This window comes from Pithys albifrons, chromosome 16 (assembly GCF_047495875.1).
Source record: "Pithys albifrons albifrons isolate INPA30051 chromosome 16, PitAlb_v1, whole genome shotgun sequence".
NCBI lineage: Eukaryota > Metazoa > Chordata > Aves > Passeriformes > Thamnophilidae > Pithys > Pithys albifrons.
Genome location: NC_092473.1, coordinates 646,304 through 671,285, shown reverse-complemented (window position 1 = coordinate 671,285; position 24,982 = coordinate 646,304). Strand labels below are relative to the sequence as shown.

The 24,982-nt window shown below is 60.2% G+C and overlaps 2 protein-coding genes across 3 annotated transcripts; one reads left to right on the top strand and one right to left on the bottom strand.

The window, feature by feature from the left end:
* Positions 1–1,270: 1,270 nt before the first annotated feature.
* Positions 1,271–11,218, bottom strand: METRN (meteorin, glial cell differentiation regulator). 2 transcript variants are annotated; one of them, XM_071570999.1, is made up of 4 exons: positions 11,012–11,218; positions 3,126–3,547; positions 2,923–2,982; positions 1,271–2,381 (listed from the first exon to the last, which is right to left on the bottom strand). In XM_071570999.1, the coding sequence occupies exons 2-4, from the start codon at positions 3,466–3,468 to the stop codon at positions 2,065–2,067; spliced, it is 720 nt and encodes a 239-aa protein (XP_071427100.1). In that variant the 5' UTR covers positions 3,469–3,547; positions 11,012–11,218; the 3' UTR covers positions 1,271–2,064. The 2 variants fall into 2 exon arrangements, with proteins under 2 accessions (XP_071427100.1, XP_071427099.1); XM_071570998.1 differs by lacking the exon at positions 11,012–11,218 and adding an exon at positions 4,527–4,694.
* Positions 10,862–24,180, top strand: FBXL16 (F-box and leucine rich repeat protein 16). The gene is made up of 6 exons (XM_071570997.1): positions 10,862–11,413; positions 20,012–20,722; positions 21,243–21,751; positions 22,094–22,178; positions 22,727–22,790; positions 23,817–24,180. Exons 2-6 carry the CDS (start codon positions 20,027–20,029, stop codon positions 23,963–23,965), a joined length of 1,503 nt encoding a protein of 500 aa, XP_071427098.1. The 5' UTR covers positions 10,862–11,413; positions 20,012–20,026; the 3' UTR covers positions 23,966–24,180.
* The last annotated feature ends 802 nt before the right edge of the window (positions 24,181–24,982 follow it).

The following is a 24,982-nucleotide window of genomic DNA, read 5'->3' as shown; positions in this document are numbered from 1 at the left end:
CGGACTGCAGCAGGGCTGGAGCAGCCGGGTTTCACTCCCACTGTGTGCAGAGGATGCCGTGGGCAGCACAATTCCCTTTGCACCTTGTTTATTGGTTTTCCAGCCCCATTTTTCCTCCTCCGCTGGGTTTCCCACCACTTCCCTCTTCCCCCTGCCTTGCTTGGCTCCTGCCTGCTGCCAAATTCCAGGGGGATGCTGGCATTCTCCAGCACCCGGCGTGGAGCATCCCCCTCCCCAGGGCCACATCCTGCCCTCAGAGCCCAGCCAGGCCCCAAAATGGGGCAGTAAAAGGATAAAATCAAAATACATAAGTATAAAATTGGCAGTAAAACATAAAATAAGCATCAAACTCTTCTCAAGGGAAAACATGTGTTGTGTATCAAACCCACCAGGATCTTATCACAGCCAGATCATTCTATACACACATACATACAGACATTTATATTTAACTAAGTTCCAAAGCCCACAGCATTCTTTAGAAACATTTTTTGGTGAGGTAAATTGTGTTGTGGTCATCAGAGGCACCAAACACCCGGTAGCTTGTCCTGGACGGTGATATTTGAAAGGGTATTGCACAAGTGGACATGTGGCATGAACCTGGCTTGGGTGGTTTCGGGGACTTTGGGCTCTGGGGAGGCTCAGGAACTGAGCTTTCCTCTGCTGAGCCTCTGTGGGCATCACTGATGAGGAGGAAGGGTCCTTAGCTGGGGGTCCCAGGTCCCATCCCTGGCTGGGGATCCCACATCCCATTCCTGGCTGAATGTCCTGTGTCCCATCCCTGTTCAGGGTCCCGTCCCCCTCACCACCCCCAGGGACACAGCACAGCCAGAGGAGCAGGAGCCAGAGGCGGGGACTGGACGGGGGCAGCAGAGGGGTGGGAGTGAGCAGGGTTGGGATGCTGGAATGGCACAGCCCGGCACAATGAGGCCTTGTGGCCAGTGGCTCTGACAAGAATCAGCCCTGACAGCAGCTCCGCCAGCAGGGTCACCCCCCCAGCATGGGGCCACCCCAGCCCCCTTATCCAGGGATGCTGAGGGAGAAGGACCCCAAAGCAACCCATCCCGAGGGACATCAGGATGTAACGTGTGAAAACAGCAATATATCTGTCTATATAGACAGATATCTAAGTATCAGAGTTGTTCCAGCCCTGCAGGAGGCAGGACTGGCGGTTGGAGCTGGCACAGGGAAAGGCAGGTGGCACACACTGGCACCGGCACTCACTGTGGTGACTGTCACTGAACATCCTGCTCAGCTTTTTAAAAACAGGAGCCACAAATACAGTGTAGTTTATTAAAAAAAGTTGCAAATTTGGTATCGCTATAACTTTAGTGCACATACAATGCCCCCACCCCCATGGTCAAAAATTCCCCTGGCTGGCACATTGTGCCTCACTGCCAGTCACCTGTGGGCACGGTGACATCTCCCTGCTCCCACGGCACCTTCCTGCACCAGCACTTTGGTCCTGCCCTGGCTGTGCCAAGGACACCTCTGCCCTGTGCACTCCCTTCTTCCCACCTCACCATTTCCCATGTTCCCTTTGACCTCGCCTCTCTTCCTCAGCACCCACCTTGCAGCTCCTGCCTGTGCCCAGCGTTGCAGGCAGGGCCAGGGCCAGGCTCACCGCTGCTCACTCCCTCTGCCACCCTCAACGTTGCATATCCATCTCCTGGCTCTTCCACACCTCACTGTGCCCACTGTGTCACTGGACTGCCACCAGTCACCTGTCCCCAAGCCCCGCTGGGGTCCGGCGGTCTGGCTCTCCCCCTGGTGCCAGACCCACTGTGCCCCACAGCATCCCCTGAGCATGCAGCACCCCGGTCCTCTGGGAGCCCCAACCCCGTGCCACTGCACCCCTCACCCAGGCAGGTCCCTGGGGACCATGGACAAACGCACCCTGGGAAAATCCCTTCCCTTCCAGCAAGATCTTCCCAGAACCCCCAGCCTGTCAGAGGGTGCTGCCACAGCCCAGCCACACAGCGAGGACCGATGTGCCACATTCCCTCTGGGCACTGTCCCCGCGTCCCCCGGGGTGCTCTTGAGGCCAGGCAGTGCTCCCAGAGCCGCTCAGTCCACGGGGAACTCGCAGGGGTTCTGGTGTGTGCGCTGGGCCCCCTGGTAGATGCGCTGGAAGTCCCGGTAGCGGGGAGCACAGCTCAGCCAGGCCTCCCCGAAGTGCAGCCACCCCGTGAAGAGGAAGGTGCCAGGGCCCGGCTTTACCCCACAGCGCAGCAGGGTGCGGATGCTGCCCATGGGCCGCCCCAGCTGCCCGTCTGCCTGGAAAAGTGGGAACTTCTGGCGGTGAATGCGGGTGGCACTCACCTCGATGATGGATTCCTGCAGCTCTGCGTCATTGGAGACGCTCTGGATGCTGCCGCGGATCACTGCGGGGAGAAGGCAGGGAGAGGTGTCAGCATTTCCCTGGCCCTAACCCTATTGCCATTCTCATTCCCATTCCCATCTTTGTCTCCATCCCCATTCCCATCCCCACCTCCATCTTTGTCCTCATCCACATCCCCACTCCTGTCCCTGTCCTGATCTCCATTCCCATCCCCATTCTTGCCCCATTCACTTTTCCATCCTTGCTCTCATCCCTATCTCCATCCACATTCTCACCCCAATCCCTGTCCACATCCCTGTCACCATCTGCATTCCCATCCCCATCCTTGTCTCGTTGCCACTCCTTTTCCTATTCCCATTCCTGTCTCCATCATAATCCTAGCATCCATCCCCATCCTTGTCCACATTCCCATTCCCATTCCCATTCTCATCTCTGTCCCCCTCTCCATCCCCCTCCCCATCCCCATCCCACAGACCTCTCTGCCCCTGTTGGCTACAGCCCAGCCCAGCCTGGACAGGGCCCAGCGCTGCCTGTGGGGCTGTTCCCCCCACTCGGGTTCCCCCCTATCCCTGGGGCTCACTCACCAAAGTCACTAGTGCAAATGGCCATCAGGATCTCGGTGTCGTTGCACGGCCGACACACTCCTGCAAGGCCAAGCACAGCCTGTCACCACCACCAGTGACCAGCATCGAGGGGGGACACCACCCCAATGCCACCCTCCTTGCCTGCACAGACAGCCCGTGGGGCAGAGGATCCTGAGGTGGGCGAGGGGTCTCTGGGCACTCACCATCGGCGCCGAGGCTGGTGGTGGGCAGCGCCGGCCGCGCCAGCCAGTCCCCCCGCAGCTCGTAGCGGAAGGCGGCGATGCGGCGGCTGATGTCGGGGTGTGGGGTCGCCTGCAGGAACAGGGCCACCTTCTCCTGGGGCAGCCAGCTGAAACAGTGGGCACGGGGCCGGGGGGTCTCCGGCAGCAGCAGCTCCAGCATCCCTTCTCTCTCCAGGTAGAGCTGAGCCCCCCAGAAGGTTCCGGTGGGTTTGACGCAGGCAGTGATGTGCCGGGGGCTCCCGTTCCTGACGGCGGCGGTGGTGGGGGGCAGGCGGGGGGCCAGGCGCAGGCGGAGGGCCCCCATGGGGTACAGCCATTCCAGAGAGCCCTCGGCGCAGTGCAGGGACAGCTGCTCCACACTGCCCACCTCCTGTGACAGCCCACTGTGGGGGACAGCACCCCGTCAGCCAGGACCCTCCGACTGATGGGGACCCCCCAGCCTGTGCCCCCCTGTCCGTGTCCCCCCACACAGCAGCAGCCAGGACTCCCAAGCATCACCCCTAAGCAGGCCTGTGGGATGGCCATGGGGAGGAACAGCACCAAATCCTTAATGACTCGGACTTGGGGTGCCAACGTGTCATTTGGGGGTGCTTGTGTCCCCCACCACCTTTTGGAGGGGCTGAGGACGGGGTGCAACAGCACAGCCCCCCTCACACCCAGTGTGTGCTCCCAAGCCACCTGCAGGGTGCCCATGGCCTTGGGGTCACCTGTTCCCGTGCATCCCCCACTCTGGGGATCCCCAGTGGATTCTGGGGTCCCAGTCTCGGCTGGAAATGATAGCAGGAGCTATTGCTTCCCCGCGGCACTGTGAGTGGGGGGGCACACGCGGGGAGCCGGCCTGGGGGCAGTGGGGACAGCCGGGAGGCCGCTCTGTCCTGGTCAGGACGCCGCTGTCTGCGGGACCCCCCACGGCCCCCGCGCAGGGCAGCCCCTCCTGGCGGGCCCCGGCTCTTTGTTCGGAGTTCGGCGCCTTCAGGCGGTGCTTCGGGCTCTCCCAGGGAGTTTGGGGTCCGCCGGCCACCAGGATGGGCTTCATGGACGGGGAGGCTGAGGAAAGGGGTGCCGGAGAGGCGGGGAGCTCCCCGGGGGGAGCAGCATCCCTCGCGGGAGGGGCAGCGGCACCCAGGAGAGGGTAAACAGGCAGGCGCGGGTACCCGCATCCTACCCGTGACCCTCCCCACGGATGCAGGAGGGGGGTCAGCCCTGAGGATGGAGGGGGTGGGGAGAGCAGACCCCTGCCCCGAACCTGCCCTGCCCGGGCGGTGGGAGCTCCCCGGGGGGCTGCGGACAGGGGAACCCGCGTGTGCTACCCCCGGCCGCCAGGCTCGCCGCCCCCCCGGTGCCCGTGCTCCCAGTGCCCACCTGCCCCTCCAGCTGCACTGGTCCGCCGAGCCGCCGCCGATGGCCGCCCCCAGCCCGGCCAGGCACAGCGCTCGCAGCGCCCACATGGCCGCGCCCCGGCGGCCCCGGGCGGCCCGGCCCGGCCCGGCCCTGCCCGCAGCGCTGCCCGCACGGGGCCGGGGCGGTGGGGCCGGGGCAACGCAGCCACCGCCCCGCGTCGCGCCCCGAACTTTCCGCCAATAGCGGCGGAGGGGCGGACACCGCGCCCGCCCCCTCGGCCCCCTCCCCGCCGCCGGGGCACCGGCACCCACCGCCGCGGCAGCCCCGGAGCCCCCCAGGATGCCCCCCGCCACACCGGCCAAGGGGGACCTGGCCGAGCTCAGGGCACGAAATGCGGAGCAGGGCTGGGTACCCCAGGTTATGGCCCCGCGGGGGACACCCCGAGTTCTGTTCTGTTCTGTGCACAACCGGGCTCCGGGCACCGCAGGCCGGGCACGAACCCATTTGTGCACACCCCAAGCTGGGGTCAGCCCAGTTTTGCACAGCTCAGGCTGTACATGCTCCAGACTGTGCACACCCCAACTGCGCACACCCCAGGCTACAGACCCCCAGGCCAGGCACACTGTGATCCCCCAGACTGTGCACCCCCCAGACTACAACCCTTTTGGTTTATGCACCCCCCCCCACCGAACTGTGCACCCCAAGAGTTACACACACCTTGTACACCCAAGGATATGCACACGCATGGTCATGTGCAGCCCAAGCCACGCACACCTGGGGTACAGGCACCCTGGGCTGGGTACACCCCAACCGTGCACACCCCACACTAGAGGCCCCCTTGTTTACACCCTCCCAGAACTGTGTACCTCAAGTTACACACACCCAACTTCAAGTTGCATACCCTGAGTTATTCACACCCCAGGCCACGCACACCCCAGGCTGTCTACACCCCAAGTTATGCACACACTAACCTATGCAAACTCCAGACTACAGCCCCCTTGCTTAAACCTCCCCCAGAACTGCATACCCCAAGAGTCACCCCCACACACACCTCCATCTGTAAAACCTACAACCGCCCCCTCCCCCCCCCCCCCGCCAAGAGCACCCCCCTCCCCACGGAAACAGTTTCCCATTCAGGGAAAGCCCAGGCACGTGGCAGTGCGACTGGCACGGGGGTCACACAATCTGAGCCCCCAGTTCCCCCTCTCCAAACCTTGGGATTTTTTACATCACCCCCCCCTCCCAGCCGCTATTGTGCCACCACCACAGACCCCACCATTAATTAAGTTTTCACGCAGTGACAGCCCGCCAAAATGTTTGAAATAAACACAGAACAATTGGGATGGGATGATACAGACCGGGAACAAAGTCCCCGGCCAGAGGGTGGAGCGGAATGGAAATGAGGGATTGTAAATTGGGATGGTGGGAAGAAAAAGGGGAAGGGGGGAAGGGGAGGAAGAGGCTGGCGGGGAGAGGAGGACCCAAAGTCCTCCAGCCATGAAGCGATGCTGAAAGAAGTCACGCTGCTGGAATCCGTGGAAAATGAGGGGCCGGAGGGGCTGCGGGTTAAGGTGGAGCTGGTCGGGATGCCAGGGTGTCAGGCAGTTGGGGTGGGGAGCTCTGTGCCCCCTGGCCCTCAAGATAAGTCCACCAGTTGCCTTGTGGAGTTTGCCACAGGGTGGCTGGGTCGGGGGCCTGGTTGTGCCCTGGAAGGTCATGGTGACCCCAGCATAGAGGGACATGGTCCTGGGTCTGATCTGGTGTCACCATGGGGAAATGAGGTTGGCTGGGCTCTGATCTGGGCAGGGGATCCCACCAGGGACCCCATAAAAGGCTTCAGTCAGGTACCCAAATGTGAGGTGGCACCAGAGGCGGAGTGACACTAGAGATGAGATGGCACCAGAGGTGAGGTATGAGGCACTGGAGTCCCCAGGCAGGGACTTCACCCCACAGATACTGATGCTCCACCCAGGGGGTTGCTCAGGACTCTCGGGAAATATGTTCCCTTTGGACACCACAGGATGCAGGGAAGTGGGACATGGGTGTTTGTGGCTGGAGCTGAGTGCCACTGTCCAACAGGCACATGGCAATGTCTGCCCTAATGCCAGTACCCTGGGATAGGTCTGCACCCCTGCCCCCCCCTCCCAGTCCCTGACCCACCTTAACTGGGTGTTACTGGTTAAACTTCGGCACCAGCTGGACCAAACCACGGCGGCCACCAGTCCCGGCTTCCCTACAACATGGCATGGGGCATCCCTGCATTTGGTGCACGGCCATCATGGGGACCAGGAACCCCTTTGGAGGAACTACTGGAGCTGAGGTGGAGCTGGGACCAGGCAAAACCCCTCGGCACCACCCAGATATCTCAGACCTACGGACCAGCTGATTGGGCTGAGCAACTCTGGGCATCCTCCGGGATGCCAGCCATACCGGAGCTCTGTCCTGAAGCCGTGCCCCCTGACTGTGTTCCCAGCACACCCCCAGTGTCCCCCGGCAGCTTCCCGTTGCCCCTGGCTGCCGCAGGGGGGTTGTCCCCATGGAGCTAGTGTGATCGGGGGGTCTGGGTACCGGCCGGCCCGAGGGAGCGCCCCGAAGCCTCCGGCCCCTGCGGCGGGTCCGAGGCAGCTCCGGGCTCCGCTGTGGCCACGATCGCCCGGGCCGTTCCCAGATGCTCGGGCTCGCAGTGCCCTCTGGTGACCGCGGGCACGGTGATCGGGAACGGCCACCCCTGGGCGGGAGGACCCCGGGCCACCCTTGGGGCTCAGGTGGGGCTGGGGAAAGCCACCTCCTGCAGAGAAGCAGAGCATCAGCTGATCCAACAGGACCTTTAAAGAGCACCCGGACCCATCCCTGCCCTAAGCAGGGACATCTCCCTCTGGGCCAGGCTGCTCCAGCCGGTGAGGCACCCACAGCTCCACCAGCTTCTCACTGCCTCCCCCACAACAGGTTTCCTCCTTATATCCAATTTAAATCCATCCTCTTCCAGCTGAAACTGTCACCTCTTCTCCTGTCTTCTACAGATCCTGGCACAAAGCCTCTCTCCATTGCTCTTCCAAACTCCCTTAAGTATTACCAGTCTGCCAGAAGGTCTCCTCCAGGATGGACAGCCCCAGCTCTCCCAGCCCTTCTCCACAGGAGAGGTTCTTCCAGCCCTCTGAGCATTTCCGTGTCCTCTCTGAACCAGGTCTGACAGATACAGGTCTGCTCTGCCCCAGGGCACCCACCTCTGGGCTCCATGGCAGGAGGGACTCTGCCTCTTCCTTTTTTATTTTAATTACCCTCTCTTTTCCTGCTGGTTCACCCTAAGGTTTCTCCTTTTGTCGGCAGCCTCTCCACAGCCCTAGGCACCTGACAAGTCTTTGGGGCCTCCACGCTGCCACAAGGGGCCCCTGTGGGGTGTCTCTGGGCACCCTCTACCCTGTGCCTTGAGTGGGTGATGGCAAGGGCAGGGATACTCTAGGCTGGGCTGGTCAAAAACCTCCTGGAAAGGCAAAGGGAGGACCCAGTGGGGCTGGGACCTTGGAGGGCTACACAGAGGCTGGGGGTCCTCAGGCTCTCCACACCCCACTGCCCTTCCCCTGACAGCTGCATGGGGAGCTCTCCCACTCAACCAAGCACCCAAAGGAGATGCAGCTGCTGGAGGCACCCACTTCATCTTTAAAAAATAACTCAGAAGCCTCAGCTCAGCTTCCAGCCCTTCTCTGGGGACATGCAGGGATAACCCGAGGCCCACGGAACCCAAATGCTGAACAGGCTCTGTCTTCTCTCAATGTCCTTGAGCATCCAGGCCCCCAGTCTGGTACCCCTGGGAGTGGGAACAAGCCCGGAGGGGCTGAGGGAGCTCAGGGGGCCTGTCAGGAGAGGAACCATGAGTGAGGGTCCCCAAAACAGGATGAGGGTCCCCATGGCAAAGTGGGGATCTGCAAGTCTGGGGGGGGACACGTGTCAGAGCGGGGATCCCCATGGCAAGGAGCAGGTCCCATGGCAAGGTAGGATCTCCCATGGTAAGATTGGGGTCCCCATGGCAAGGCAGGAGTCCCATGGCAAGTTGGGAGTCCACAATGGTGGCAGAAGCTCCCCATGAAAGGATGAGGTTCCCAATAGTTGGATGAGGGTCCTCATGGCTGACTGAGGGCCGCCACAGTAAGATGAGAGTCCCCATAGCACCTAATGGTCCTCAGAGCAGTGTGATCAACTCCATGGCCATGTGAGGGTCCCCAGAGAAGTCTGAGAGCCCCCATGTCCTCACCCACCCTCAGCTGCACATGGCCTGGAGGAGGGAGCCTTAGTGGGGTCAGATCTTTGGTAGGGAATAGTCAGGGCCTCTGAGCTCTGGGGTCAGCACAAAGGGGGCCAGACCTTGGAGGGCCCTGTGGGCCGTGCCAGGGTGGTGAGCCCAGGCTGGACAGACCACCCCTCTCCCCCCATCATCCCCCCATCCCTGCCGCCACCGCCAGGCCCCCGTGCGTGCATCCTGCGGGGCGGTGAATGGAGCTGCCTATTGATTTGCAGCCCGGGCTAAAAATAACTTTCAACTCTTCATCCCGAGCTGTGAAAATCCCCCATTGCTAAGCGACGGGTTACCGGGAGACAGCGGCGCTAGGCGACGGCGGTTGCTGCGGCGACGGGCCCACGGCGCACTGCGGTCCAGCCCTGGCACTGGCGGCCTGGCTGGACCAGGGATGCCCCGGCTGGACCAGGGATGCCCCGGCTGGACCACGGATCCTCAGCTCAGGGTCCCATCACCGCGGGGACAGGCTGGGAGAGAGCCTCCAGCATCCCCAGAGCGGTGGAGGTGGGAGGATAAAGGAGGGCTGAGGAAGATTTGTCACTTGGTTCTCAGCTGCTGGCCTCGCCTGAGTATGGGGACATCTGCCACCACTGTCACACAGGGGGCACAGTTGTCATGGAGCAGAGAGGCTCGGGAGGCCTGCAGTGCTGACACAGGGTGAAGTGGGGTGACCAGGCACCCTACATCAGGTGCCCCAAAATGTGGGTACCCCCCTGGGCTCATACCCCACCCGGGTCTCCTCCACTGGGGACATGTGCATGGAGATTCCCCATGCCCAGGGACTCTTTCAGTCTCTTTCCAGGCATGAAAATGTCCCCAGCACAAGGGGACACAATAACATGCCTGGAGCTGGCAGGCACTAGTGAGACTGGGACTGTGCCAGGATCAGGGGGACAACAGGGACCATCCAGGGCCCCACTGCCTCCCTGTGCCTTGCTGCTCCCAGGATGCTATTCCCTGGAACACCCCCATGGGGTTGAGGCATCATGGGGGAACAGGGCACTGCTGGAGGGAGAAGGGATTGTGAGCAAAAGGACCCCCAGTTCCTCAGTCCATGACCCCTCGATGAGGCCATGGATCTACACATCCCTGCAATCACTGGCCCCTCCAGCACCTTCTCCTGCATTTGGCACCCACTGGGCAGGTTGTGATGAGGGTGTGAGTGTGAATGAGTGTGAGAGTGAGTGTGTGCACAGTCTCCTCCCCCAAGCCTCCTCCCAGCTGCCAGTGTGAAACCCAACCTGCCTTATAAATTATGGAAGCAGAAGCCAGGCAGCCGATCCAAGCAACTCCACCAGCCTCCCCAGGGCCAGCCGGGTGCAGCAGTTGCCCTGGGCCCACTGCTCACATGGGGCCATGCCAGGGGATGGGGTTAAATGTGGCAGCTGACCAGTTCCCTCCAGTCTGGAGAGCAGTGGTGAAGCTGGGCTCAGACTGGGGGTGCTGGGTGGGTGCTGAGTGGGGGTAATAGAAAATGGGTGGCAGCAATGGGGCACCCCCAGCAGGTCCCACTGCCAGACGTGGCTTGGGCAGGTAACTCTCCTCAGCATCTGGGCACAGCACCCTGTCCTGGGTGCCTGCTGCATCCCTGGCTGCTGGAGCTGGATTGAGAGCCACCGTTGTGCAAGGGGCTGGCAGCTGCCAGGGTGAGAGTGGTCTGCAGCAGGATCTGCACCAGGATCTCCAGCCTGCCAGTGCCCTGGTGGGGAGAGAGCCAGAGCAAGCCTTCATCTGTTCATCCACACTTCCATGCATCCCTCTGTTCCTCCTTCCATCCAGCCTTCCGTTCCTCCATCTACCCCATCCTTCCATTAATCCTTCCATTTCTCCATCCCTCCATTTCTCCCTCCATCTCACCATTCTTCCCTCCGTTTCTCCATTCCTTCATCCTCTCCAAATCCTCTGTCCCCATCTCTTCATTCTTCCCTCCATCTCTCCATGTTTCCATTCATCCTTCCATCCCTTCCTTCAGCCTCCATTTCTCCCTCCAGCCCTCCCTGCATCTCACCATTCTTCCCATTTCTCCATCCCTCCTTCCATCCTTCCACCCCTCCATTTCTCCATCCCCCCTCCATCTTTCCATCCCCCCATCCCTCCCTTCATCCCTCATCCTTCCACCCCTGCATTCCCCCACCCACCACCCCTCTCTCCCTGCACACCCAGCTGCCAGCCCAGCCCTGCCCGCACCCCCCGCATTATTCCCTGTGTCCCGCACCCTCATCTCGCCTCTCCCGATGCCGGTGCCGGTGACGTCCCATCGCGATCCATTATCCCTACTGGCGACTGTGTCTCTTTAACAGGCTCCGCTGGTGACACGCGTGTGTGCAAACGCGCGTGTGCGTGTGCTCCCAGCTCCCTGGGCTGGCTGGCAGGAGGGACCCCTCTTCTCCATCCCCCCGGATCCGGATCCTGCCCCATTCTCCCCCTCCACTCCCCGCTTATTTTTCCTGTTGTTTCGCGGGGTTGGGGCGGGGGCCGGACGGGATCCGGCCCCTTTGCCAACGGGGATTTTTGAGGGGGGATTATTCCCGGTTTTCTTCCTGGTGTTGTTTTTTTCCTGCAACCGACAGAAGACGGGCACAAGGCATGGCATGAGCTTCGGGAGACGGGGCTGGAGGTAAGAGCCGCTCGGGGAAACCCTTTACAACACAAAGCCGGCGCCGGGGTTGGTGCCGGTGCCTGTTCCACCAGTACCGGCACCGGCACCGGCACCGGCACCGGCACCGGCACCGGCACCGGCACCGGCACCGGCACCGGCACCGCAACCACCTCCAGCCGCATCCCGCATCATGGAGCCGCGTTATATAACGGCGGCGGAGGCGGCCCGGCCCCGGAGCTCCCGGTCCGGTGGCTCCCCTCCGCCCCCACCTCCCGGTAGCTCACCAGAGGATGGTGGTCGGTGTGTCCCTCCGCGTGGTGTTGTCCTCTCCCCACCGGTTTGGGGACGGGGGGTGCTGGGTGGGTGAGGTGTGTGTTGTGTCCCCGCAGCATGGCCGGGCATCACCGGGTGGGTAACAGCGGGGAGAGGGGAGAGTCAGGTGGGTACCGCGGAATGCAGGGATGCTTTGGGATAGGGAAGTAGGGGGACATCACCATAGGGTTCAGTGTCTCCCGGGCGTGGGATTGATGCTTGCCCCTCTTCACTTCTTCTGCCAACCTCCAAAATGCCTCTTGTCCTCCCTGGTGGCACCATTGGCATCCCTAGGGCTGCACCCAAACACCCTGGCAGCCCAACATCTCAGCATGGCTTTCCTTGGGTGGAGGGTGGTACTGACCAGGCATGGGGGCACAGGTGCAGACACCCCATCTTGGAGCTTAGGGAATGGAGGAAGGGAAAGGCTCTGGCTGGGATGGGATCAAGGGGGCTGAACCCCACAACAGGGTCCCACAGAGTCCATGTGGGGTCAGGGACCCCTCAGCAGTCCAGGATGGGGATGAGGAGTTTGTTTTGGTGAGGCAGGGGACCAGAATGTTTGGAGGGGTCTGTGTGTGGGGTTGTAGGCCAGGTTGGAAGGCTGAACCCCATGGAATGTCTGGGGCTGGGCATGGAGAGGGGAAACTGAGGCACAGGGGTTTTGCAGCAATCAGAGAGATGCCCCCAAGACTTTGGCCATGTGGGGACCTAGGGGTGCCATGGGCACAGGGCTGAAGCAGCCCTGCCTCTTGGATGTCCAGTGCCACTGGTGGGACATGGCAGTGCCTGGGCAGTGAAGGCCAGAGCATGGCAGTTCCTGCAGCAGGGATGCTTCTGGCAGAGGTCCTGCTCCATAACCACCCTCTGACCAAAGTATTAGGGGTCTCAGCCCCTGACTTGCAGCACCCAGAGGGTCTCAGCATGCAGCAGGGTTAGAGCAGCAGGCACAGAGAGAGTGTTGTGCCGTGCTGGCATCTCCCCTCCTCTGGAAGCTGAGTGCTGATTTCACTCCGGCTACCAGGAAGAGAGAGGGAGGTGGCTTTGGAGTGGGGAGGACTTGCTCGAGCATCCATTTTTAATGAGAAAGATATCTATTTTTCCCCAAGCTGGCTTCCCCCTCAATGATCCCTTTGCCTGCTCTCCTCCTCATGCCAGTGGCTCCATGGCAGTGGGGAGCAGTGGGACAAGCATTCCCAGCACTGGGACCCTCCTGTTTCCCCAAATCCTGTTCCTGAAAAAGGAGTGACCCTCACTTGGGTCCTCTCCAAAGGCAGGAGGAAGAAAGGGGGTCACAATCATGTTGACTATCCCATGGGGATGTGGCTGTGCTCCAGACAGAAGGGCAACTGTAAAGGGAGTGCTTCGAGTTTGGGGCTGAATCCTGCCCTCCTGCTCCGCAGATTTAATCTGTGCCTGGCTCAGACTCTGGCTGGTCCATGGCAAAGCCATGTTGTCCTACCTGTACCTCAATTTCCCCATGCCCAAGCCACGGCCCATTGCTCCCCATCTGTGTCTGTGAGGATGGAGCAGCACCCAGAGAAGAGAAAGGGAATTTGGGAGGTGAGTGGGTGCTGATGGTGTGGGAGGGAGCAGGATGGGGTGTGTGGGTGAGCGGAACTTCTTTGGCAGAATCCCACCCCCTCCAAACCTCTGCCCACCTGCCACGGGGATCAGCCACGTGTGCCGGGTGCTCCAGGGCCAGGGGCTCAGAGGAGGAGGTCAGGGCTGAAGGGGAGAGTGTCTGGGGAGAGGGCAGTTCAGCACAAGCCATTTCTCCAGGGTTTCTTCCTGCTGAAGGTGTGATCTGTGCCCAGCTCCTGGATGGGGGAAGCAGACAGCTGGGGCTGTGCTAGGAGCAGGATCAGGCCAGTGACTTTACTTCTTGGAGTCATCTAATGGTTTTTCAGAGCCTGTGCTGGCATTTAGCACCCACAGTCCCCTGCAGTGAGGAGTGCCATGGCTGAACACTGCCTGCCTTCCCCAGTTTCCAACCAGCCTGGTGCCAAAGGCGCCCACCTCACCCCAACCCCAGCTCCTGGCTGGACCCCCAAGCCCAGCACCAAAGGGGCATCACTGCTTTCATGGCCATTGCCATATCTGAAGGGGTGAAGGGATTTGGAGAGATTCAAGTCCCATCAACACCCAGGGACCACATCGATGTTCTGGGGACCAGGGGGCTCAGGGACAGTCCCGGGCTGTGAACTCCTGTGGGATCTTACAGTTTTCTTCACCCCTTTCTGGGCCCAGGAGGGGGAGAGAGAAAGGCTGTGACATATTGGGTACTTTTGCTGGGCTCTGGCTGGGCTTGCAGTGAGGGGAGACCAGTCTGGGCAGGATCCAGGACACGAGGAGCTGTTCCCACCTCTCCTTGCCTCGGTCAGTGGGTAACAGGGAGAAGCTTGGCTGAGGCACGAGCATCCTCCCATGGTGGTGATGGCTGGCATCTCTGGAGGAGGAGGCTGGAGGAGAAGGGCCCAGAAAACCAGCTCTGCCCTGGTCCATGCATCCTGTGTTCCTTTTGGATGCAGGTTTCCTCTCAACAGGGCATGTGGCTGCCTTGGATAAGAAGACAGGTCAGCACTTGATGTCTTTGAGAGATTTGGGTCTTACCAGAGAATACAGATGCTTCAGCCAGGGGAGATCCCATTGCCTGTTGCAAGGAAGTTTTGCTTGGCTGGGTTGGGGGGCTGGAACTCTGCCTCCTCCCTACAATTTCCCCATGCTGAGGGCTGGGAGAGGGAGGAGCTGCATCTCAGTGCTCTGCGGGGAGGGGAGCTGTTCCATCAGCAATGCACAAAGTGGTAGGGACCTGAGTAGGGACCTCAGCTCTGGCACCTCAGCCAGCTTTTCCCAGCTTCCTGGGCATGGGGCTGACCCTGCAGAGCCTGACCTTTCTCTGTAGGTTTTGCCATTTGGGAAGGCTGTGGGACCTGGGAGAGAGTAGTGCTAGGGGGTCCCCATTGAGACAGCTCTGCTGCTTGGCCACGAGCTGCCTCAGACCCAGGATTCATCAGCCTGCTCAGCACTGAGAGCAGCAGCTGGAAGCAGTGGAACTCAGATCAGTTGTTTTCCCAGCCTCTCCTGAGCCTCTTTGTCCACTGTAAGGTGGGATGAGCTCTTTGGCATCGCTGGGAGACAACAAGGGAGCAAGAAATCTGCTCTCAGCCCCCTGATCTCTGAGGGAGCTCTCAGAGTTTCTCACTTTTCTTCACAAAAACAGCAGGTCTCCAGGGCCAGGTGGAGCAGTAAGGCGTTTCCCTACCATGAATTCCTGGCTTGTGCAGCAAGGAAGAATTAGCACTGAGTTTGGAGCTGTGCTCTGAGCCTCTCTCCCAGCTCACTTATGTTAGTGCTGAGCCTGGGAGCGCAGATCCACCTGTGCACACACACACACTTGCATAGCTACAGCATCTCCCTACCCAAACACATCCATTGCCCCTCCATCTCTGGGAAACCAGGGACTCTTACAGGGTCTTTGGAAGCTTCTCTACGTTTCTTGGGTGATCCAAGCTTTGTGAAGGGACCTGGTTCCAGAGGCCAGAGGTCCTACCCCCACTACTCATGGCATGAGCAGTGTTGTGCACCAATGGAATCAGAGCAGGAGGCAGCTGCACCCCACGGAGCAGGGCCATGCAGGGTGAGCTTTGCAGAAGGATGTCTTTATTACTGCCATGTGCTTTGGTCGGCAGGTTGAGCCCCTCAGGCAAGAGCCTGCCTGGCACTGCTGCTGCTCGGGGACACCGTGGGGAGCTGAGGGAGTCTCAGGAAGCTGATCCCCCCAGGAGTGCTGGACAAAAGCCTTTGGCTGTGTGCTCCGCCACAGCTCTGTCTCGTGTGTGTTTTCTCCGCCTGTAGAGCAACTTGATTTGCTGCATTAGTAAAAATAGACGGGCTAATGAATTCAGCTGATGCAACCCTGTGTGTGTGTGCATGCGCCGGCCCTGGCTCTGTGTGTGTGTGTGTGTGTGTGTGTGCGCGTGTGTGTGTGTGTGTGTGAGCTGTGGAGCACCACGGCCTGTGTGAGGGGCACCCACCCACTCCGGGGGCCGTACATGTCCATGTGTTTCTGAGTGTGCATTTGTATCTCTGTGTGTGTGTGTGTGCAGGCACCCGCGAGCAATGGCTCCTCACTGCCGTGCAGCTCTGCTGCCAGAACAGAAATCGTCTTGTAGCAGCTTTGGATCCTGGCAGGGCTCTAATAGGGGCAGGGCAGGCTGGAGGGAAGGAGTGGGGGCTCCAAGGACCTGGCGTGTGATAGGAAGGTCTCAGGAGCAGCTGGAAGGGCAATGGTGGATCCTCTCAGGGAATTAGCAGGGCAATGGTGGATTCTCACAGGGATCTGGCAGGGCAGTAGTAGATCTCTTACAAGTACCTGGCAGGGTGATAACAGATCCTCACAGGGACCTTGGAAGGTGACAGTGGATCCTCTCAGGCATCTGGTGGGGCAATAGTAGGATCTCTTCCAAAGGCCTGGCGAGGCAATAGTGGATTCTCAAAGAGACCTGGCAGGGTCATAACAGGATCTGTTACAAGGACCTGGCAGGGCAATAGAGAGTTTTCACAGGGTCCTGGCGGGATGATAACAGGTTCTCTTGCAAGTATCTGACAGGGCAATAATAGGATCTCTTGCAAAGCAGGGCGACAGCGGACCCTAGCAGGGACCTGGCAGTGTGATAAGAGATGCTCACAGGAATCCGTCGGGGAAATACCAGATCCCCACAGGGACGGCTGAGGCGGGTCCCGCAGAGGCACGTTTGCGGGGTGCCCTTAGGGCTGCGGCGGCCTGGGGCGGGCGCGGCCTCTGCCACTGCCCGGAGCCTCTATCGCGGGGCTGCCCGGAGCCTCTATCGCGGGGCTGCCCGGAGCCTCTATCGCGGGGCTGCCCCGAGCCCCTATCGAGGGCCGGCCAGAGATGCTGTCCGCGGTGCTGCCCGGAGCCGCGATCACGGTGCTGCCCAGGAGCGGCCGCTGTCCGCGGTGCTGAGCGCAGCGTGGCCGGGGCCCGGGGGCTCCACGCCAGCCAGTCCGGGGTCTCCCGTGGCCTCTCTGATCCTGCCGGACCCAGAGTTCCCGCCACACACCTCCCCCCGAGCCTGACCAGAGGGGGATGGCCGTCTGATCCAGGTGCCTGGGATCTCCCAGCCAACACCACTCAGGGCAGCACTAACAGGGTGCCTGATCGTCCTGCCCATGCAGAGGCCCTCATCTCTCTTCACTACCACGTGGAGATGGTGAAGTCTCCAACAGCCTGGACAAGTGTTTTCTTCCTGGCAGCTTCTGTCCTGTTCCTCCTAGCACCCTCGTTGTCTGCGCAATGTTTGTGGAGACAGGTTCTTAGGCCCTGGCTTTCGTCTCTCTTCCTGCGTCAAATCCACCCCCCACCACTGCATCATCACTTATTGTGGGTGACAAAACCATCCTGAATGGAGTGACTTCTCTGGCGCTGATGTCTCCTGTGAAATGTGCACCCTGGAGTGGATTCGGGAGACTGAAGGACTTTGACCTTTGCTTTCATCAGGTTTTCCCCCATTGTGGATTGGGAGCTGGCACTCCACTGCTGGAAGACCCATTGCCATGAGCCATGGCCTGTGAGAGCCAAGGGGGGTTGATATGGGATTGCAAATCAGGGCCCTTCCTGTGGGATCCCAGAGCAAGGATGGTTGTACCAAGTGCTGAACAGTCTTGATGATGATGATGATGATGATGATGATGATGATATAGTTGGTCCAATCATGCAAGCTGCAAACAGTGAGATGATAGGGAGAAAAGCCTAAATCTCTGATCTCCTGGTGCTTTGGGATGGTCAAAAACAAATGAAGGTGCTTATGGATCTGCTGGAACATCAGAGAGACTCTGTACTGGCAGAGGCAATCAGTTTGTTGCTTCACTGTCCATCTGCTATCTAGGTGGGCTGGGAGGGCCTGGGGCACAATGGGGTGTGCCCTGGTTGTCCCAGCTCACAGCAGCTGGGAACTCCACAGGATGTGGGAGTTGCACATTGTATATTGATGCGGCCTCAGCCTTGGGGTGCAGGAACCTCAGGGGCTCCTCGGCTTCAGGCAGGGGCGTTCCTGAAGCAAGGGAGGGCAGATCTCAGTGCTGCCCCATAGTGCCAAAGGCAGCAGAGAGCAGCTGTTGGACCCACTCTCCTCCACAGTGTCTGTTCCCAGCCCACTTTCTTCACCTTGGAGTCCTTCTCCGAACACAGTTCTGCTCCTGGGCTTGGTAGAAACCCCCAAATACTTGCCTGCCCATTTTCCCAGAGAGAAATGCCTGCCTGGCCTACCACCTCCACTGCCTGAAGCTGCCTGTGCCCAGAGGCCCAAATCTCTGGCTGTCTTTCTATTTGAAGTGACTTCTCAGCTCACTCAAGCTTCAGGATTTCTGTGCTCCAGACAGGCAGCCTCAGTGCCCAGGGCAGGGGAAACCTGGCTCAGCTTTCCAAGGCAGGGCTGGGAAAGCTGCTGAATCCACTCAGCCTGCCCTGAGCCTGGCCTTGGGGACCAGCTGAGGTCTGAACTGGTTGTATCCATTGCCAGAATCTCCTGCTGGCTGCATTTCAGTCCATCAAATTGTCAGCGTCTGTCTCCTCCTGTGACTGTCCCCTTGGGCTCTCAAAGCCCTGGGCTGCCCCTCTGTCACCACCTGTCCTCTCCATGGAGACAACCAGCATGCCCAACAGCTCTGGCTGTGGGTTCTGCATGGATCAACAGCCTTTCTATGCCACCCGGTATTTATCTGGTTGGATTTGTGCTGTGTGAGTTACCCCAGTGCACTTTCTGTTTGCTTCCCTAATTGCTGCCAAGAACTGAGCTGCTGATTTAAGTTTCTTCCTTCTTTCCCCTCCTCTTCTCCTCTTTCCAAGTGAATTTAACACACGTCCAAGCAGCAGAGGCCCAGCTCCACTGTCGGGCAGTGGGAACAGAGGCAGCAGGGGCTGCGTCCAAGTCGGGAGCGGCGCCAGACTGTCTGCACGGGGCTGGGCTCTTCCCTTGAGGCTGGGATCTCTCCGGGCCGCTGCCACTGAGCCAGGCTGTCTGCTGACACCTCCATGCTGCTGCCACTCACACTACGGGAGAGGCTTCAGAAGCTCCCACCAGCCCCATCCCACAGCCTTGTTGTGCTGGGAACATTGTCCTAAGGAGCCGCTGTGTGCTGTGCATCCCCTGCAGTTTTCCAGTTGTGCCACTGGCAGCTGCCTGTGCTCCTGAGCTCTTCTTTAGGTGGCTTCTCCCTTGTTGATTGCTCCAGGAGAGCTGGATGAGGCCAGGGATGCTGTGAGGGTGAAAGTGATGTGCTGAGGGCAGCGGGTGATGTGGGCAGCATCCAGCTTGGCAGCCACCTCCCCCAGCCTGCATCAAGCATCCTCACAGGCCACAGAGCTTGACCCGGAGCATTACCAGGCAGGATGCTCCTCCCTTAGTGCCCTTTCAGCAGACTCTGGCCATCTCCAACCTAAATAAACCAGCAAAAATATTTCCCTTGCTTTTATTGCTGGTCCAGGGGCAGCTGGCAAAGAAGAGGGTCCTCAGGTTCCATCAGATGCTGATGGATGGACATGCCAGGCATCCTTCCAGACTTCAGGGCCATGTTCCTGTCCTCTGGTCCATGCACTGAAAGCCCTTTCCTGTGTTCCAGCTCCTCATCATGTCCCCAGGGGCTTCCAGGAGCCAGCACTTCAGCAGGGTTAGGCATGGCACTGGCAAACAGGGCAGGAGCACCCCAGCAGGGCCCTGCACCAGGCACCAGCTGGGGCAGAGGGAGGGGGTTGAGCTCCCATCAATTATTCACCTCCATATTTATAGAGGGAAACATGTTGAATAATGGATGGCGGGTGCAGCGTGGCCGTGGAAAGCCGGCCTTGCTGCCACTGCAGTATTTATTGGCCCGGTTTGCTGGAGCTGCCTGGCTGCTGTGAGGCTCAACAGAGGCTCCTGCCTGGCATGGTGAGCACAGGCAGCTCTGTTCCACCACCATTGCCTCCTCTCTCCCTCACAAGAAGGCTCTGAGGGCTAGAGCCCCTCTGCTCTAGGACAGGTTCAGAGAGGGATGTGAATGTCCAGGGACAAATTCCCATCTGTCTCTCATCAGGAGGGATGCCATGGCCATGCAGCCCCTGGGGGAACCCTGCCCTGTGCCCTCTCTCTGGCTGTGCCCACCCTCCCTGTCTCTCCTGATCCCCTGTGCCCCCCTGCTTCCTGCACAGGGACTCTCAGAATCATTCTCCCCACCTGTGCTAACACATCCCCCAGCCCTGCCCACCAGACTAGCAGCCCCTCATCCCACATCCCTGTGTTACAGAGACACCTGTGGAAGATGTCGAACCCAAGAAACGGTGACACCAAGCCCCCATGTTTGCCCCGCAATGGACTCGTGAAGATCCCCACGCAACCCAATGGCCTTGGCTCCGCCAGCATCACCAAAGGCACCCCCGCTGTGAAAAACCGTCTGTGCCAGCCTTCCTCTGTGCCTGCCATCCTCAGCCCGGCCTTAGCGCACCGCAGCGACCTTTCCATCCCCAGCCTGGACTCCCCGCTCTCCTTGGCCACTCTGGCCAGTGTGTCCTCCCCTCCCAGTGCTTCCTTGGTGGGACTGAACACGAGTGAAGGCTCGGAGCAGCCCTCGCCGGAGCGGCTGCCGGGCTCACCCTCGGAACGGCAGCTGGCGGTGGATGAGAAGATCCTCAACCGCTTATTCTGGTACTTTTCAGCGTGTGAGAAGTGTGTGCTGGCACAGGTGTGCAAGGCATGGAGGCGGGTGCTCTATCAGCCCAAGTTCTGGGTGGGCTTGACGCCCGTCCTGCACACCAAAGAGCTCTACAACATCCTGCCCAGTGGCGAGAAGGAGTTTGTGAGCCTGCAGGGTTTTGCTGTCCGTGGCTTCGACGGCTTCTGCCTTGTAGGCGTCTCCGACCTGGACATTTGTGAGTTCATTGACAACTACCCCCTCTCCAAGAAGGGAGTCAAGTCCATGAGCCTTAAGAGGTCGACTATCACAGATGCAGGGTTGGAGGTAAGTGACCCTGGTGAGGTGACCGTGGTGGTTGAGATGTTGCAATGGTGGGTCACTCCTGGTGGCCTTAGGGACACACATGCAGGCAGAGATTTCTCTGGTCACAGGGAAGGGGTTGAGGGTCAGACAGAAATGGGGTAACTCATGGTCCTGCACAAGGCCTGGCAGGGTCCCCACTGAGGTCCCTACCCTGTGCCATGGCCAAACACAGCACCAGCTGCCCCATGGGCACATCTTACCTGAGCAGTTCCCGTGCTGGCAGCAGGCATCAATCCTGAGCCTGCCAACAACACCTGCTACAGTGCCAGGGCTGCATCTTGGGGTTCCTGCCTATCCCCTCCCATTCCCCACCACTGCTGGTGTGTCCTGTGCCAGGGAAGTCTCACAGAGAAGGCTGCACCCAGGCAGAACTGGGAGCACTGGGAAGAGCCACAGGGGGCTCAGGGGGAGCCAGGGCAGGCAGGGCTGCACAGAGCATGTGGTGGTGCCCACCAAGCCCTGATCCCCTGCCCTTTGGCAGGTGATGCTGGAGCAGATGCAGGGTGTGGTGCGGCTGGAGCTGTCAGGCTGCAACGACTTCACAGAGGCCGGGCTGTGGTCCAGCCTCAACGCCCGCATCACAGCCCTGAGTGTCAGCGACTGCATCAACGTGGCCGATGACGCCATCGCCGCCATCTCGCAGCTCCTGCCCAACCTCACCGAGCTCAACCTGCAGGCCTACCATGTGACGGACACGGCGCTCGCCTACTTCACCGCCAAGCAGGGCTACACCACCCACACCCTGCGCCTCAACTCTTGCTGGGAGATCACCAACCACGGCGTGGTCAACATGGTGCACAGCCTGCCCAACCTGAGCGTTCTCAGCCTCTCGGGCTGCTCCAAAGTGACAGACGACGGGGTGGAGCTGGTGGCTGAGAACCTGCGGAAGCTGCGCAGCCTCGACCTCTCCTGGTGCCCTCGCATCACCGACATGGCCCTGGAGTACATTGCCTGTGACCTGCACAAGCTGGAGGAGCTGGTTCTCGACAGGTACAGGGATGCACCAAGCTGTGCTGAGCTGTGCTGTGCCATTCCAAGACATGCCATGTCTTGCTGAGCCATGCTGAGCCATGCCATGCCATGTCAAGCCATACCAAGCCATGCCAAGTCATGCCATGCCATGCTGAGCCATTCCTCATCATGCTGAGCCATGCTATGCCATGCCATGTCATGCTATGCTGAGCCATGCTGTGCCATGTCACATGATGACAAGCCATGCCATGCTGAGCCGTGCCATGCTGAGCCACACTGGAAGCAGAGGGTGCCCATGGTCTGGGGACACCCATGGGTGCCCCACTGCCAGTCAGCCCTGACCCCCTGTATTCCCGGCAGGTGCGTGCGGATCACCGACACCGGCCTCAGCTACCTGTCCACCATGTCATCCCTGCGGAGCCTCTACCTGCGCTGGTGCTGCCAGGTAGGTGGGGTAGCACAGCTGTGCCTGTCTCAGCTTGGCATGGCAGGGAGAGCAGGATGGCACTTCCCTGGGAATGGGCCAGGAGATCAGGATGGGCTCCCTTGGGCAGATGGAGACCCCAAGACTTGGTGCTGGGAAGCAGGTGCTGCTGTGAGCTCAGCAGGTCTCAGCCCTGGCACCCAGACCCAGTGTCCTGCCCCAGCATCCTGCTCCAGCTCCAGGCTCCCTGTTCCATTTCCCTCTCCCAGCTCCCTGCACCTTGTCCTGCCACACAGCACCCAATACCGGACCCAGTACCCTGCCCCTGCCCCCAGCATTCTGCTACAGCATCTTGCATCCTGCTCAAGCTTCCTTTTCCAGCATCCATCTCCCTGTCCCAGGTCCCTGCACCCTGTCCCACCACCCACTACCCTGTGTCAGCACCCAGACACAGCACCCTGTCCCAGAATCCTGCACCCTGCCTAGGGTCCCTGCCCCATCGATGCTGAGCCCCAGTGCTTTTGGTCCCCACATTGTCCGCTCCATTCCCAATCCCTTTTCTTTTCCAGGTGCAGGATTTTGGTCTGAAGCACCTCCTGGGCATGAGCAGCCTGCGCCTCCTCTCGCTGGCTGGTGAGACCCCCCCTCCCTCACAGGGATCAGAGGGAGAGGACTCCCATGAGGCTGGGGAGAGACTGAGAATGAGAACAGGAACAGCATGGGGACAGCATGGGAACAGCGTGGGGACAGTGTGGGGACAGACAGCATTCCCCCAAGCCACCCAGACCAGCTCTGAGGGGAGAGGTCCATGGCTGGACTGTTGGGGTGCTGTGTTGTTTGAGATGGTGGTGTTTTGGGTGCTGGTTTTTGGGGTTCAAGTTTTGTAGGGTGTTGGTTTTTAGGGTGTTGTTTTGGAGGGCACTGGATTTTGAGGGTGCTTTTTTTTGGATACTGATGCTTTGGGGTGTTGGTGTTTTGGGGTGCTGTTCTCAAGGTGCTGTTTTTTGGTTGGGTTTCTTTGGGGTGTTTTGGGGCACAGTTTTTTGCATACTGGTTTGGGGGGAATTCTGGTTTTTGGGGGTTCTGATTGGGGTGCTGATGTTTTGAGGTGCTATTTCTTTGGATACGAGCACTTTAGGGTGCCAGGTTTTGATGTGCTTTTTTAGGATGCTGTATTTTGGGGGTACTGGTGTTTTGAGTGTGGTTTGGGGATCTGTTGGTCATTTGGGACACAGTTTTTTGACATGCTGGTCTTTTTGGGTTCTGTTTTTTGGGCGATGCTGGTTTTGGGGGTGCTGGGTTTGGGGGTTATGTTTTGGGGAGCTGGTGCTTTGTATTACTGGTATGTTTGTGCTGCTGGTGTTTTGGGCTGCTGTTTTTTGGGGGTGCTTTTTGGAGAGCTTTGGTGTTTTGGGATGCTGGGGGTTTGGGCACTATTTTTAGGGGTGCTGGTGCTTTGGAGTTCTGGGTTTTGGGGTGCTTTCTTGGGGTGCTGAGGTTTTGAGGTTCTAGGGTTTTCGTGTGCTGATACTTTGGAGAGCTATTTGTGGGGGTTTTGCGTGTTTTGGGATGCTGGTGCCCTTGGGATGCTGGTTTTTAGGATACCATTTTTTGGGGGTGGTGGTGTTTGGGTGTGACAGCGCACCCTGTTCCTTGCAGGCTGCCCCTTGCTGACCACCACGGGGCTGTCGGGACTGGTGCAGCTGCAGGAGCTGGAGGAGCTGGAACTCACCAACTGCCCTGGGGCCACCCCGGAGCTCTTCAAGTACTTCTCTCAGCACCTCCCGTGCTGCATGGTGATCGAGTAGCGCCGGGTCCGGCCGCCCGCTCCTGCGCCCACCATTGCCCACCCCATCTCCTCCCGGCTGCTGGGGGACACGAGAGATGCCCTTTATTCCAGCCGACCCCGGACAGTCCCCGCATCGACGCCCCCGAGGGACACGGGGCTCCGGGGGGAGATGGGGACGGCGCCGCCCCTCGTCGGAGCTCCCACGGGTACCGTGTAAATTCCCCCCACGCCAACGCCAGTGTCACAGTGTCCTGTCAACCCCTTCCGGACAGACGGGCGGACATCATGGAAACCCATAGTGGGAAGGCGACGCTGTGTGACGCCCCCGGCCGCATCCTGCTCCACCTACCCCAGTGCTGAGTGGACACGGTCCCGCCACCAAGGATGCTCCTGGGGCCCAAGGGATGCTCCCAGGGATGGGCGAGACGAGGATGCTTATTTTTGGCACCCGTGGGTGTCGGCGGAGGCTGGATGGGTCCCCTCACACCCCCGGAGCGGGTCACCGAGCTCACCCTCAACCCCCCCGTCTTGCGTGTCTCCCCAGCCTCCAGCCCTGCCTTTGGGGTGCTTTCTCCTGGTGAATAGGATGTCCCTCTCCGCTCACCCGCCACCCTCGCATGCTCGCTTGCTTCAGTCTCGTGCTACGGCAGGTTTCGGGGTACCGGGGGAACGGTGACAAGTGACAGCCCGCACTTAGCCCTTCCACACGGCTGCGCTCCGGCCGGATCCTGCCCCGGGAGTCAGGGTCTCCTGGCCGGCACCTCCCTCGCCCTGAGGGATGGAGCAGGAGGAGCGACCCATCCGTCTGGGATGGGACATCCCGGGGAGCAGGGACAGGTCTGAACCACTGCAGGGACACCACCGGCGCAGGGAGCAGGCAGGACGTGGCACCCAGGACACACTGCCACTGCTCTTCCAGCTGAAAAGCCATCGCCTTGACACCAGTGGCAAGCGGGGCCGGAGGGACCCCGGACTGAGCCGAGATGGGACCGAGCCGGGATGGGGCTGGGTGCCCGTGGGGCCTCAGCGCGGGAGG

Bases quoted from the DNA above. Each gene is read 5' to 3' on its own strand.
- METRN (XM_071570998.1), bottom strand. From the start codon at position 4,612: ATGTGGGCGCTGCGAGCGCTGTGCCTGGCCGGGCTGGGGGCGGCCATC. The intron at 3,548-4,526 runs GTGGGCACTGGG...TGTCCCCCACAG, and splicing joins CAGTGCAGCTGGAGGGGCAG to TGGGCTGTCACAGGAGGTGG. The intron at 2,382-2,922 runs GTGAGTGAGCCC...TTCTCCCCGCAG, and splicing joins CATTTGCACTAGTGACTTTG to TGATCCGCGGCAGCATCCAG.
- FBXL16 (XM_071570997.1), top strand. From the start codon at position 20,027: ATGTCGAACCCAAGAAACGGTGACACCAAGCCCCCATGTTTGCCCCGC. The intron at 21,752-22,093 runs GTACAGGGATGC...TATTCCCGGCAG, and splicing joins GAGGAGCTGGTTCTCGACAG to GTGCGTGCGGATCACCGACA. The intron at 22,791-23,816 runs GTGAGACCCCCC...TGTTCCTTGCAG, and splicing joins GCGCCTCCTCTCGCTGGCTG to GCTGCCCCTTGCTGACCACC.